This window comes from Lampetra fluviatilis, chromosome 63 (genome assembly GCF_964198595.1).
Source record: "Lampetra fluviatilis chromosome 63, kcLamFluv1.1, whole genome shotgun sequence".
NCBI lineage: Eukaryota > Metazoa > Chordata > Hyperoartia > Petromyzontiformes > Petromyzontidae > Lampetra > Lampetra fluviatilis.
The window spans coordinates 1,930,564-1,946,966 of NC_136337.1; the positions used below are offsets into that span (position 1 = coordinate 1,930,564).

General features: G+C 49.0%; 1 protein-coding gene across 1 annotated transcript in view; it reads left to right on the top strand.

Moving 5' to 3' along the window:
- LOC144951729 (exocyst complex component 2-like) overlaps positions 1-16,403 on the top strand; it is a 94,139-nt gene that overhangs the window by 47,018 nt on the left and 30,718 nt on the right. Inside the window, exon 8 of the mRNA XM_078882065.1 lies at positions 5,384-5,500. Within this exon, the coding sequence (XP_078738191.1) occupies positions 5,384-5,500 (117 nt within the window). The remainder of the gene's footprint in view (positions 1-5,383; positions 5,501-16,403) is intronic.

A 16,403-nucleotide genomic window follows, 5' to 3' on the forward strand; every position in this document is an offset into this window, starting at 1 on the left:
TACACACTCACTCATCTACACACTCACTCATCTACACACTCACTCATCTACACACTCACTCATCTACACACTCACTCATCTACACACTCATCTACACACTCACTCATCTACACACTCACTCACTCATCTACACACTCACTCATCTACACACTCACTCATCTACACACTCACTCATCTACGCACTCACTCATCTACACACTCACTCATCTACGCACTCACTCATCTACACACTCACTCATCTACGCACTCACTCATCTACACACTCACTCATCTACACACTCATCTACACACTCACTCATCTACACACTCACTCACTCATCTACACACTCACTCATCTACACACTCACTCATCTACACACTCACTCATCTACACACTCACTCATCTACGCACTCACTCATCTACACACTCACTCATCTACACACTCACTCATCTACACACTCACTCATCTACGCACTCACTCATCTACACACTCACTCATCTACACACTCACTCATCTACGCACTCACTCGTCTACGCACTCGCTCATCTACACACTCACTCATCTACACACTCACTCATCTACACACTCACTCATCTACGCACTCACTCATCTACACACTCACTCATCTACGCACTCACTCATCTACACACTCACTCATCTACGCACTCACTCATCTACACACTCACTCATCTACACACTCACTCATCTACGCACTCACTCATCTACACACTCACTCATCTACGCACTCACTCATCTACACACTCACTCATCTACGCACTCACTCATCTACACACTCACTCATCTACGCACTCACTCATCTACGCACTCACTCATCTACACACTCACTCATCTACACACTCACTCATCTACACACTCACTCATCTACACACTCACTCATCTACACACTCACTCATCTACACACTCACTCGTCTACACACTCACTCGTCTACACACTCACTCGTCTACACACTCACTCATCTACACACTCACTCGTCTACACACTCACTCGTCTACACACTCACTCATCTACACACTCACTCATCTACACACTCACTCATCTACACACTCACTCATCTACTCACTCACTCATCTACACACTCACTCATCTACACACTCACTCATCTACACACTCACTCATCTACACACTCACTCATCTACACACTCACTCATCTACACACTCACTCATCTACACACTCACTCATCTACACACTCACTCATCTACACACTCACTCATCTACACACTCACTCATCTACACACTCACTCATCTACACACTCACTCATCTACACACTCACTCATCTACACACTCACTCATCTACACACTCACTCATCTACACACTCACTCATCTACACACTCACTCATCTACACACTCACTCATCTACACACTCACTCATCTACACACTCACTCATCTACGCACTCACTCATCTACGCACTCACTCATCTACTCACTCACTCATCTACACACTCACTCATCTACACACTCACTCATCTACGCACTCACTCATCTACACACTCACTCATCTACACACTCACTCATCTACACACTCACTCATCTACACACTCACTCATCTACACACTCACTCATCTACACACTCACTCATCTACGCACTCACTCATCTACTCACTCACTCATCTACACACTCACTCATCTACACACTCACTCATCTACGCACTCACTCATCTACACACTCACTCATCTACACACTCACTCATCTACACACTCACTCATCTACACACTCACTCATCTACACACTCACTCATCTACACACTCACTCATCTACACACTCACTCATCTACACACTCACTCATCTACGCACTCACTCATCTACACACTCACTCATCTACACACTCACTCATCTACACACTCACTCATCTACACACTCACTCATCTACACACTCACTCATCTACACACTCACTCATCTACGCACTCACTCATCTACACACTCACTCATCTACACACTCACTCATCTACGCACTCACTCATCTACACACTCACTCATCTACACACTCACTCATCTACACACTCACTCATCTACACACTCACTCATCTACGCACTCACTCATCTACTCACTCACTCATCTACTCACTCACTCATCTACACACTCACTCATCTACACACTCACTCATCTACACACTCACTCATCTACACACTCACTCATCTACACACTCACTCATCTACACACTCACTCATCTACACACTCACTCATCTACACACTCACTCATCTACACACTCACTCATCTACACACTCACTCATCTACGCACTCACTCATCTACACACTCACTCATCTACGCACTCACTCATCTACACACTCACTCATCTACACACTCACTCATCTACACACTCACTCATCTACACACTCACTCATCTACACACTCACTCATCTACACACTCACTCATCTACACACTCACTCATCTACACACTCACTCATCTACGCACTCACTCATCTACACACTCACTCATCTACACACTCACTCATCTACACACTCACTCATCTACACACTCACTCATCTACGCACTCACTCATCTACGCACTCACTCATCTACACACTCACTCATCTACGCACTCACTCATCTACGCACTCACTCATCTACACACTCACTCATCTACACACTCACTCATCTACGCACTCACTCATCTACACACTCACTCATCTACACACTCACTCATCTACACACTCACTCATCTACGCACTCACTCATCTACACACTCACTCATCTACGCACTCACTCATCTACACACTCACTCATCTACACACTCACTCATCTACGCACTCACTCATCTACACACTCACTCATCTACACACTCACTCATCTACACACTCACTCATCTACGCACTCACTCATCTACACACTCACTCATCTACACACTCACTCATCTACACACTCACTCATCTACGCACTCACTCATCTACACACTCACTCATCTACGCACTCACTCATCTACACACTCACTCATCTACACACTCACTCATCTACACACTCACTCATCTACGCACTCACTCATCTACACACTCACTCATCTACACACTCACTCATCTACGCACTCACTCATCTACGCACTCACTCATCTACACACTCACTCATCTACACACTCACTCATCTACACACTCACTCATCTACGCACTCACTCATCTACGCACTCACTCATCTACGCACTCACTCATCTACACACTCACTCATCTACGCACTCACTCATCTACGCACTCACTCATCTACGCACTCACTCATCTACACACTCACTCATCTACACACTCACTCATCTACGCACTCACTCATCTACACACTCACTCATCTACGCACTCACTCATCTACACACTCACTCATCTACACACTCACTCATCTACACACTCACTCATCTACGCACTCACTCATCTACGCACTCACTCATCTACGCACTCACTCATCTACACACTCACTCATCTACGCACTCACTCATCTACACACTCACTCATCTACACACTCACTCATCTACGCACTCACTCATCTACACACTCACTCATCTACACACTCACTCATCTACACACTCACTCATCTACACACTCACTCATCTACACACTCACTCATCTACGCGCTCACTCATCTACACACTCACTCATCTACACACTCACTCATCTACGCGCTCACTCATCTACACACTCACTCATCTACACACTCACTCATCTACACACTCACTCATCTACACACTCACTCATCTACACACTCACTCATCTACACACTCACTCATCTACGCGCTCACTCATCTACACACTCACTCATCTACACACTCACTCATCTACACACTCACTCATCTACACACTCACTCATCTACACACTCACTCATCTACACACTCACTCATCTACACACTCACTCATCTACACACTCACTCATCTACGCGCTCACTCATCTACACACTCACTCATCTACTCACTCACTCATCTACGCGCTCACTCATCTACACACTCACTCATCTACTCACTCACTCATCTACGCGCTCACTCATCTACGCGCTCACTCATCTACACACTCACTCATCTACGCACTCACTCATCTACGCACTCACTCATCTACACACTCACTCATCTACACACTCACTCATCTACACACTCACTCATCTACGCACTCACTCATCTACACACTCACTCATCTACACACTCACTCATCTACACACTCACTCATCTACACACTCACTCATCTACACACTCACTCATCTACGCACTCACTCATCTACACACTCACTCATCTACACACTCACTCATCTACACACTCACTCATCTACACACTCACTCATCTACACACTCACTCATCTACACACTCACTCATCTACGCGCTCACTCATCTACACACTCACTCATCTACACACTCACTCATCTACACACTCACTCATCTACACACTCACTCATCTACACACTCACTCATCTACACACTCACTCATCTACACACTCACTCATCTACACACTCACTCATCTACACACTCACTCATCTACGCGCTCACTCATCTACACACTCACTCATCTACACACTCACTCATCTACGCGCTCACTCATCTACACACTCACTCATCTACACACTCACTCATCTACACACTCACTCATCTACACACTCACTCATCTACACACTCACTCATCTACACACTCACTCATCTACACACTCACTCATCTACACACTCACTCATCTACACACTCACTCATCTACGCACTCACTCATCTACACACTCACTCATCTACACACTCACTCATCTACGCAGCCGTCAATCATTCCGGCTCCCCCCCCCCCGCCCGGCGCTGTCTGCGGCGACGTGGCGCTCCCCGCGGGGGGACCCGGCAAGTCTTCGTGGCCGCAGGCTGCCGGGGTCTGATTCCACGGTTTCCCGTGGTTAACGATCGCCCCCGCGATGAGCCCAAGGCACTTTGCAATGTTCTAGATTTGAAGCTTTCGTGACTGCAACGTTTCATATTCTTAGTTTTTTGCGGTAAAGTCACGTAGGTAAAAAATTTAAATTAATAAAATAACAAATAAAATAAAAATAAAAAATCACGACGTTTCGGAGGCAACACAAGCCTCCTTCTTCAGGTGGAACCGTCACAGCACGATTGCTGTATCAAGTGAGAGAAGCTTGTGTTGCCTCCGAAACGTCGTGATTTGTATTTAATTTTTATTTTACTTTTATGAATTTGTTTTACCTACGTGACTTTGCAATGTCCCCGGTTAGAAACTCGCTCGGCCGAGTGACCTCATCAGCACCTCCTGTGTGGGTGCGTGGAAACGCTCATGGGGGGGGGGGGCAGGGAGGGAGGGCAGGGGAGGGGTGGGAGTTCGGGGGGGTGATGTCCTGTGTATTGCCGGCGGGCACTTGATCGTGTGTGTGTGCGCGTGTGTGCGTGTGTGCGTGTGTGCGCGTGTGCGTGTGTGTTTGCAGGAGCAACGCCTGCTGATGGTGCTCAGCACTTGCCGCTACCTTTCCCAGCACGGCCTCCACAGCCTGGGCCAGCTCCTGCAGCGGCACGACCTTCCTGCCGTCGCCTCCGTGCTGCAGGTCCTGCTGCTGCTGCCGCTGCTGCTGCTGCTGCTGCTGCTGCTGCAGGTCCTGCTGCTGCTGCTGCTGCTGCTGCTGCTGCTGCTGCCGCTGCTGCTGCTGCTGCTGCTGCTGCTGCTGCTGCTGCAGGTCCTGCTGCTGCTGCTGCTGCTGCTGCTGCTGCTGCTGCTGCTGCTGCTGCTGCTGCTGCTGCTGCTGCTGCTGCTGCTGCTGCTGCTGCTGCTGCTGCTGCTGCTGCTGCCGCAGCCGCCGCCGCCGCCGCCGCCGCTGCTGCTGCGGGGATTGTGCTGCTGCTGCTGCTGCGGGTACTGTGGTGTGTGTTCTGGCTCAGTGGTGTGTTTGACACGGCCATTATGAAGCCCTTAAGAGAGGCCCGGGAGTTGAAACAAAAGATTTGACCAGGTAAGGGCCGCTGAGATGCGATGCAATTGTTTTTTCAGAAGCGACCTGGTCATCACAAATGATAGCTCAACCAAGTGTTTTGTCGTCATCATCGTGTGGACATTAATAGCAGCAGTTAAATAAAGTCACATAGAAGGGAAATAATAAAATAATTAAAATAAAATTCTCACGACGTTTCGGCCACAACGCAAACAGCCGTCCTCAGGTGAAGACCCCGACAGACCTGTTCTTCACCTGAGGACGGCTGCTTGCGTTGTGATCGAAACGTCGTGAGAATTGTATTATATTATGTTATATTTTTATTATTTTATTACTTCCCTTCTACGTGACTTTACCGAAAGAACCAAGAAGATGAATCTCTGCAGTCACGAAAGCTTTAAATCGAAATTTAGCTGTCAAATACTCGATGTGCGTGACGTTGATGCTTCAAATGGAGAGCAAAACCGGGAGGACCGAGAGACAAATCCACGCGACCACGGGGAGAGAGAGAGACTCTGAGTCGGCAGGCGTCGTCAGGGTCGGGATCGAACCCACGACCTCCTGTAGACCAGGCGAGGTAGTGAACATCTCCTAGCCACCGTGTCGTCAGGGTCGGGATCGAACCCACGACCTCCTGTAGACCAGGCGAGGTAGTCAACATCTCCTAGCCACCATGTCGTCAGGGTCGGGATCGAACCCACGACCTCCTGTAGACCAGGCGAGGTAGTCAACATCTCCTAGCCACCATGTCGTCAGGGTCGGGATCGAACCCACGACCTCCTGTAGACCAGGCGAGGTAGTGAACATCTCCTAGCCACCGTGATGATGATGAGAGAGAGACACGCAAACTCCAAATATACAGCAGCAGACGTCAGGGTCAGGATCGAACCCACGACCTCCTGCAGACCAGGCGAGGTAGTTAACATCTCCTAGCCACCGTGATGATAACAAATTCGACATTTCAAGAGCTGCCGCAAAGCAATGCCTTCTGACCACAATACCTGTGGTCAGAATGCAAACAAACCCACAAGTATTGTGGTTAATGCAGACATGATTCCTTGTTGAAAAGGTTTAAGTTTTGTTGCCATAAAAAAATGGGAAAAACCCTATTGTTATACTTTGGTACTGCAAAGAAGGTCTAATGATGTAGATGGTCACCTCGAGCCCTCGTTACTTTGATAGTGCAGCATTGTCTTTGGGCTGTACGCCTTGTGGCGTCCTGTGGTCTAGCACCAATTGAGACGAGGCTCAAAAGAAAGCCGTCTCTGGTGTGGGCCAATCAGTTTCAAGGGTACAATGTCAATACATTATCAGAGTTAGTTTTCTGTTTGCATTTTGACCACAAGCATTGTGGTTAAAATGCAGACATGATTCGTTTTGGTGCCAGAAAAAAGGGTAAAAACCCGATTACACTGGTCAACAAAAAATAAACATTTTTTTCTGGCCTGGACTTTTGCAGCTGTTCTAGACTAATTTCAGGGTGCCGATTCCAAATCTGATCTCATATTTGCTCTATCACATCTCATTTTTGTGCTATCGGCATACCCCATTTTCATTGATTTTACCCAAAATTAACTCTGTCACTTATGATTGCAAGTTGTTGCGAGTCAGTGACTGCTTTAGTGTTAAAATACGGCGCTGTATCTTTAGGATAGTGTGTTTATAATATCATCTTATGTAGATATCCACATTCATTTCATATTTTTCTTCTGCAGTTTTTATTGAAAATGCAATATTTGGTATCTCAAAAACCTGATGTGATAGACAAAAACTGATGCCAGATTTGGAAATACCTTGAAACCGTTGGAATACCTTATGCCAGAAGAAGTGTGTTGACCAGTGGTATTATTATAATATGCCGAGCCCGCTTTGTCCGCTAGGGGGCAGTGCAGAACTAGCTATTGACGCTCACAGAGATCAACTAAAACTGTAACACAATCTATGTTTCGATTTAAAGCTTTCGTGACTGCAGGGATTCATCTTCTTGGTTCTTTCGGTAAAGTCACGTAGAAGGGAAATAATAAAATAATAAAAATAAAACATAATAAAATAATTCTCACGACGTTTCGGCCACAACGCAAGCAGCCGTCCTCAGGTGAAACATGAGGACGGCTGCTTGCGTTGTGGCCGAAACGTCGTGAGAATTGTATTTTATTATGTTTTTTTTTTTTCTACGTGACTTTAACGAAAGAACCAAGAAGAACAATCTATGTGTTTTTTACACGCTTTTATTTAACTCACTCCGTCTGTTGTCGTGTCCTCAAAAAATCTTGTAACTCAATTTTAACCCACTTCCCAATGTGATTTCGACTGCAAACTTCGTATACTTAGACTATATTCTATCAAAAAACATCCAAAACGTATATTTTTTAACATTTTACACACTTTTATTTAACTCACACTGCCTGTTGTCGTATCCTAAAATCTTGCAACTCAATTTTTTTTATTATGATTTTCCACGCTTTCTATGAACTCACTCTGTCTGTCTGTTGTTGTTGTCGTATCCTCAAATCTTGTAACTCAATTTTTTTTTATTATGATTTTCCACGCTTTCTATGAACTCACTCTGTCTGTCTGTTGTTGTTGTCGTATCCTCAAATCTTGTAACTCAATTTTTTTTTATTATGATTTTCCACGCTTTCTATGAACTCACTCTGTCTGTCTGTTGTTGTTGTCGTATCCTAAAATCTTGCAACTCAATTTTTTTTAATTATGATTTTCCACGCTTTCTATGAACTCACTCTGTCTGTCTGTTGTTGTTGTCGTATCCTAAAATCTTGTAACTCAATTTTTTAAAATTATGATTTTCCACGCTTTCTATGAACTCACTCTGTCTGTCTGTTGTTGTTGTCGTATCCTAAAATCTTGCAACTCAATTTTTTTTAATTATGATTTTCCACGCTTTCTATGAACTCACTCTGTCTGTCTGTCGTTGTTGTCGTATCCTCAAATCTTGTAACTCTATTTTAACCCACTTCCCAATATGCTATCGACTGCAAACTTGGTATCCTTATGTCATACTGATGACAATACTATATTCTATCATAAAAAAATAACTATTTTTAAACATTCATTTTTACATGTTATGTTTCGGCTTGGGTCTAATTTTCCACGCTCAAATGACGTTGGCTGTAATTGGCCACGGCCCCTTACGTTGTGGCAAGCTTCGGGGCCACTTCCTGGAGTCGTGGAGTTCTTCCATTACCAGGGCGGTACATTTCATTAAAGCGTGTTTTTGTTTTTGTAAATATTACTTATTATCTTACCAGGATAGTGCCCCGCTGAGCTGTTGTGTAGCACATTTTTTCAGAAGCGACCTGTCCATCACAAATGATAGCTGAAGTAAGTGGCTTGTCATCATCAGTATCATCATAACGTGGACATCTATGGGTCTCTGTGTGAGTCTGTGTGTCTCTGTGTGAGTCTATGGGTCTCTGTGTGAGTCTATGTGTCTCTGTGTGAGTCTATGGGTCTCTGTGTGAGTCTATGGGTCTCTGTGTGAGTCTATGGGTCTCTGTGTGAGTCTATGGGTCTCTGTGTGAGTCTGTGTGTCTCTGTGTGAGTCTATGGGTCTCTGTGTGAGTATATGTGTCTCTGTGTGAGTCTATGGGTCTCTGTGTGAGTCTATGGGTCTCTACGTGAGTCTATGTGTCTCTGTGTGAGTCTATGGATCTCTGTGTGAGTCTGTGTCTCTGTGGGAGTATATGGATCTCTGTGTGAGTCTATAGGTCTCTGTGTGAGTCTATGTGTCTCTGTGTGAGTCTATGTGTCTCTGTGTGAGTCTCTGTGTCTCTGTGTGAGTCTATGGGTCTCTGTGTGAGTCTATGTGTCTCTGTGTGAGTCTATGGGTCTCTGTGTGAGTCTATGTGTCTCTGTGTGAGTCTATGGGTCTCTGTGTGTGAGTCTATGGGTCTCTGTGTAAGTCTATGGGTCTCTGCGTGAGTCTATGTGTCTCTGTGTGAGTCTATGGATCTCTGTGTGAGTCTATGTGTCTCTGTGTGAGTCTGTGTCTCTGTGTGAGTTTATGGGTCTCTGTGTGAGTCTATGGGTCTCTGTGTGAGTCTATGTGTCTCTGTGTGAGTTTATGGATCTTTGTGTGAGTCTATGTGTCTCTGTGTGAGTCTATGTGTCTCTGCGTGAGTCTATGTGTCTCTGTGTGAGTCTATGGATCTCTGTGTGAGTCTATGTGTCTCTGTGTGAGTCTATGGGTCTCTGTGTGAGTCTATGGGTCTCTGTGTGAGTCTATGGGTCTCTGTGTGAGTCTATGTGTCTCTGCGTGAGTCTATGTGTCTCTGTGTGAGTCTATGGATCTCTGTGTGAGTCTGTGTCTCTGTGTGAGTCTATGGGTCTCTGTGTGAGTCTATGTGTCTCTGTGTGAGTCTGTGTCTCTGCGTGAGTCTATGTGTCTCTGCGTGAGTCTATGGGTCTCTGCGTGAGTCTATGTGTCTCTGTGTGAGTCTATGGGTCTCTGTGTGAGTCTATGGGTCTCTGTGTGAGTCTATGTGTCTCTGTGTGAGTCTATGTGTCTCTGTGTGAGTCTATGTGTCTCTGTGTGAGTCTATGGGTCTCTATGTGAGCCTATGTGTCTCCATCCGTTGGCTGGGAGATGTTAACTCCCTCCCTTGGTCTACAGGAGGTCGTGGGTTCGATCCCGACCCTGATGCTGTATATTTGGAGTTTCTGCGTCTCTCTCTCTCCCCGTGATGGTCACGTGGATTTCTCTCCGGGGCCTCCGGTTTTTCCCTCCACGTTTAGCATGAACGTCGCCACGCGTTTAGAGTGTTTGCAATACATTTCCACGCAATGATGATAATACGCCACTTATATTTGGCTATCTTGTTGTGATGGGCAAATCTCTTCTGACAAAGGAACTACACAGCTCAGTTGGAGCCTTACACCCCCCCCCCCCCCCCCCCGCTGGGAGCTGAACCCTGCCCTGAACCCCCTGGGGACTGAACCTTGACCCCCCTGGGAGCTGAACCCTGCCTTGAACCCCCTGGGGACTGAACCTTGACCCCCCTGGGAGCTGAACCCTCACCTGACCTCCCTGGGACCTGAACCCTGCCCTGACCTCCCTGGGAGCTGAACCCTGACCCCCCTTGGAACTGAACCCTGCCCTGACCCCCCTGGGAGCTGAACCCTGACCCCCCTTGGAACTGAACCCTGACCCCCCTGGGAACTGAACCCTCACCTGACCTCCCTGGGACCTGAACCCTGCCCTGACCCCTCTGGGAGCTGAACCCTGACCCCCCTGGGAACTGAACCCTGACCTCCTGGGAACTGGACCCTGCCCTGACCTCCTTGGGACCTGAACCCTGACCTCCCTGGGACCTGAACCCTGACCCCCCTGGGAACTGAACCCTGACCCCCCTGGGAACTGAACCCTGACCTCCTCGGAACTGGACCCTGCCCTGACCTCCCTGGGACCTGAACCCTGACCCCCCTGGGAACTGAACCCTGACCCCCCTGGGAGCTGAACCCTGACCCCCCTGGGGACTGAACCCTGACCCCCCTGGGAACTGAACCCTGACCCCCTGGGGACTGAACCCTGACCCCCCCTGGGAACTGAACCCTGACCCCGTGGGAACTGAACCCTGCCCTGACCCCCGTGGGAGCTGAACCCTGACCCCCCTGGGAGCTGAACCCTGACCCCCCTGGGAGCTGAACCCTGACCCCCCTGGGAGCTGAACCCTGACCCCCCTGGGAGCTGAACCCTGACCCCCCTGGGAACTAAACTCAGAGGCAGTGAGGAAGGAAGGGGACTGGGCTTGGCAGCCACCGTGGGGGGGGGGGGGTGATGCTGTTGCAATGAGCGGTGGTGTGGGTGGTGGTGGTGGTGGTGTAATTACGTGAGAGAGTGAGTGATGGAGAGTGAGTGAGTGAGTGATGAGTGAGTGAGTGAGAGAGTGAGAGAGTGAGTGATGAGTGAGTGAGTGATGAGTGAGTGATGAGTGAGTGATGGAGAGTGAGTGAGTGAGTGATGAGTGAGTGAGAGAGTGAGTGAGTGAGTGAGTCAGAGAGTGAGTGATGAGTGAGTGAGTGATGGAGAGTGAGTGAGTGAGTGAGTGATGAGTGAGTGAGTGAGTGATGAGTGAGTGAGTGAGTGATGAGTGAGTGAGTGAGTGATGGAGAGTGAGTGAGTGATGGAGAGTGAGTGAGTGATGGAGAGTGAGTGAGTGATGAGTGAGTGAGTGATGAGTGAGTGAGTGATGAGTGAGTGAGTGAGTGGTGAGTAAGTAATGAATGAGTGAGTGAGTGATGAGTGAGTGAGTGAGTGATGAGTGAGTGAGTGAGTGATGAGTGAGTGAGTGATGGAGAGTGGCGGTGTAGCGGTCGAGTGAGTGAGTGAGTGAGTGATGGAGAGTGAGTCAGTGAGTGAGTGATGGGTGAGTGATGGGTGAGTGATTCAGTGAGTGATGGGTGAGTGATTCAGTGAGTGATGGGTGAGTGATTCAGTGAGTGATGGGTGAGTGTGAGTGAGTGATGGGTGAGTCAGTGAGTGATGGGTGAGTTAGTGAGTGGGTGGGTGGTTGGGTGAGTGAGTGAGTGAGTGGGTGGGTGAGTGAGTGATGGGTGAGTGAGTCAGTGAGTGATGGGTGAGTTAGTGATGAGTGAGTGAGTGATAGGTGAGTGATGGGTGAGTGGGTGGGTGTGTGTCCCCTTTCTCGGAAGAGAAGGGTGGACAACCCCCTCCAGTCGCTGAGCCAGGGAAAGGCCCCGTCACCCTCCAACCCGTCATCCCACTGCCCCACTGCCCCCCACGCCTGTGGTTTGTGTGGGCGGTGCTCAACAGCAGCAGCAGCAGCGGTGTCTTAGCGGCCCTGTAGGTCTACCTCAGCGCCCTCGTGCATCCACGGGGCTTTCCTTGAGTGTGTAGACGTGCGTGTAGGTGTGTGTTTGTAGGCGTGTGTAGACGTGCGAGGCTGCGTTGGCTGGGTCATGTAGCCCTCATGCTCAGCCACCGCATGCCTGAACAGCTTTTGTTCGGCCGGATCGAGGGGGCTAAACGGGCGCGGCACGGGCTAGAGAAGAGATGGAGTGATGTGGTACAGGAGGACGTGGAGCTGAGTGGACTTGCCGATGACCGGTACCAGCGGTGTCAAGATCGGCCTCAGTGGAGGAGGCTCGTGAAGGACGCTACTGGGCAGTTGGAGGCAGTCGCCCTCCAACAACAACGGAGGGCGGAGGAGCGACGCTCACAACAACGAGCGGAGCGCCGGGTGGCCAAAGCACAGCAAGTTGGCACAGTAGGGGCACAGGTGGTGCATCAGCCAGTCATCTCGGTCATCTCGGTCAGTCGACCCGTGGCACCTGGGTCTGCCCCGTGACCTCCTGTCAGCGGGCGTTCGACACTTCACGTGGCCTCAAGGTGCACATGGCCTGGCACAAGCGTCGTGGTGACGTCACCGCCACTTAGTGGCGAATGGCGCTTGTTGTTGTAGCGTGGGGAGCGGTAGTGTAGCGGGTAGCGCGCCACGAACCCGGCGACCCGAGTTCGATTCCCCCTCATTGCCAACACCAGTGACGATTATCTGAACCGGTCCTGGGCCTCCCCTAGGTCGACCCAGCCTCAAATGAGTACCTCGTAGCAGTGTAGTAAACATCGCCACTGGGGAGACAAAGGCGGCCGGGCGTGGTGCTGGCCACCCACCCCCTCGTGTGCCACAGTGCCGGTAGCCTTCATAGGTGCTCGCTAACAGCACTTGCCCCTACAGTCTGATAGAGGCTATACAGGGGATCTTTGTGTGTGTGTGTAGGTGTGGTGACATCACCGCGACTTAGTGGTGAATGACGGTGGTTGCTGTTGTTGTGTCTGTGTGTGTGTAGGCGTGTGTGTGTGTACGTGTGAATGTGTCTGTGTGTAGGTGTAGGTGTGTTGACGTGTGTGTGTGTACGTGTGAATCTGTCTGTATGTGTGTAGGTGTATGTGTATAGGCGTGTGTAGGCGTGTGTGTGTGTCGTTTTGTGTCTGGATGTGAGTTGTAACTCAACCCAAGTTCTCAAAGCGTTTTGAGCTCACACAGAGACCCATAGACTCACACAGAGACCCATAGACTCACACAGAGACCCATAGACTCACACAGAGACCCATAGACTCACACAGAGACCCATAGACTCACACAGAGACCCATAGACTCACACAGAGACCCATAGACTCACACAGAGATACATAGACTCACACAGAGACCCATAGACTCACACAGAGACCCATAGACTCACACAGAGACCCATAGACTCACACAGAGACCCATAGACTCACAGAGAGACCCATAGACTCACACAGAGACCCATAGACTCACACAGAGACCCATAGACTCACACAGAGACCCATAGACTCACACAGAGACCCATAGACTCACACAGAGACCCATAGACTCACACAGAGACCCGTAGACTCACACAGAGACCCGTAGACTCACACAGAGACCCGTAGACTCACACAGAGACCCATAGACTCACACAGAGACCCATAGACTCACACAGAGACCCATAGACTCACACAGAGACCCACAGACTCACACAGAGGCCCATAGACTCACAGAGAGACCCATAGACTCACACAGAGACCCATAGACTCACACAGAGACCCATAGACTCACACAGAGACCCATAGACTCACACAGAGACCCATAGACTCACACAGAGACCCATAGACTCACACAGAGACCCATAGACTCACACAGAGACCCATAGACTCACACAGAGACCCATAGACTCACACAGAGACCCACAGACTCACACAGAGGCCCATAGACTCACACAGAGACCCATAGACTCACACAGAGACCCATAGACTCACACAGAGACCCATAGACTCACACAGAGACCCATAGACTCACACAGAGACCCATAGACTCACACAGAGACCCATAGACTCACACATAGACCCATAGACTCACACAGAGACCCACAGACTCACACAGAGGCCCATAGACTCACAGAGAGACCCATAGACTCACACAGAGACCCATAGACTCACACAGAGACCCATAGACTCACACAGAGACCCATAGACTCACACAGAGACCCATAGACTCACACAGAGACCCATAGACTCACACAGAGACCCATAGACTCACACAGAGACCCATAGACTCACACAGAGACCCATAGACTCACACAGAGACCCATAGACTCACACAGAGACCCATAGACTCACACAGAGACCCATAGACTCACACATAGACCCATAGACTCACACAGAGACCCACAGACTCACACAGAGGCCCATAGACTCACAGAGAGACCCATAGACTCACACAGAGACCCATAGACTCACACAGAGACCCATAGACTCACACAGAGACCCATAGACTCACACAGAGACCCATAGACTCACACAAAGACCCATAGACTCACACAGAGACCCATAGACTCACACAGAGACCCATAGACTCACACAGAGACCCATAGACTCACACAGAGACCCATAGACTCACACAGAGACCCATAGACTCACACATAGACCCATAGACTCACACAGAGACCCACAGACTCACACAGAGGCCCATAGACTCACAGAGAGACCCATAGACTCACACAGAGACCCATAGACTCACACAGAGACCCATAGACTCACACAGAGACCCATAGACTCACACAGAGACCCATAGACTCACACAGAGACCCATAGACTCACACATAGACCCATAGACTCACACAGAGACCCACAGACTCACACAGAGGCCCACAGACTCACAGAGAGACCCATAGACTCACACAGAGACCCATAGACTCACACAGAGACCCATAGACTCACACAGAGACCCATAGACTCACACAGAGACCCATAGACTCACACAGAGACCCATAGACTCACAGAGAGACCCATAGACTCACACAGAGACCCATAGACTCACACAGAGACCCATAGACTCACACAGAGACCCGTAGACTCACACAGAGACCCATAGACTCACATAGAGACCCGTAGACTCACACAGAGACCCATAGATTCACACAGAGACCCGTAGACTCACACAGAGACTCACACAGAGACCCATAGACTCGCACAGAAACCCATAGACTCACACAGAGACTCACACAGAGACTCACACAGAGACTCACACAGAGACCCGTAGATGCACACATAGATACATAGACTCACACAGAAACCCACAGACTCACGCAGAGACCCGTAGACTCGCACAGAGACCTACAGACTCACATAGAGACACGTAGACTCACACAGAGACCCATAGACTCACATAGAGACCCGTAGACTCACACAGAGACCCATAGATTCACACAGAGACCCGTAGACTCACACAGAGACTCACACAGAGACCCATAGACTCGCACAGAAACCCATAGACTCACACAGAGACTCACACAGAGACTCACACAGAGACTCACACAGAGACTCACACAGAGACCCGTAGATGCACACATAGATACATAGACTCACACAGAAACCCACAGACTCACGCAGAGACCCGTAGACTCGCACAGAGACCTACAGACTCACATAGAGACACGTAGACTCACACAGAGACCCATAGATTAACACAGAGACCCGTAG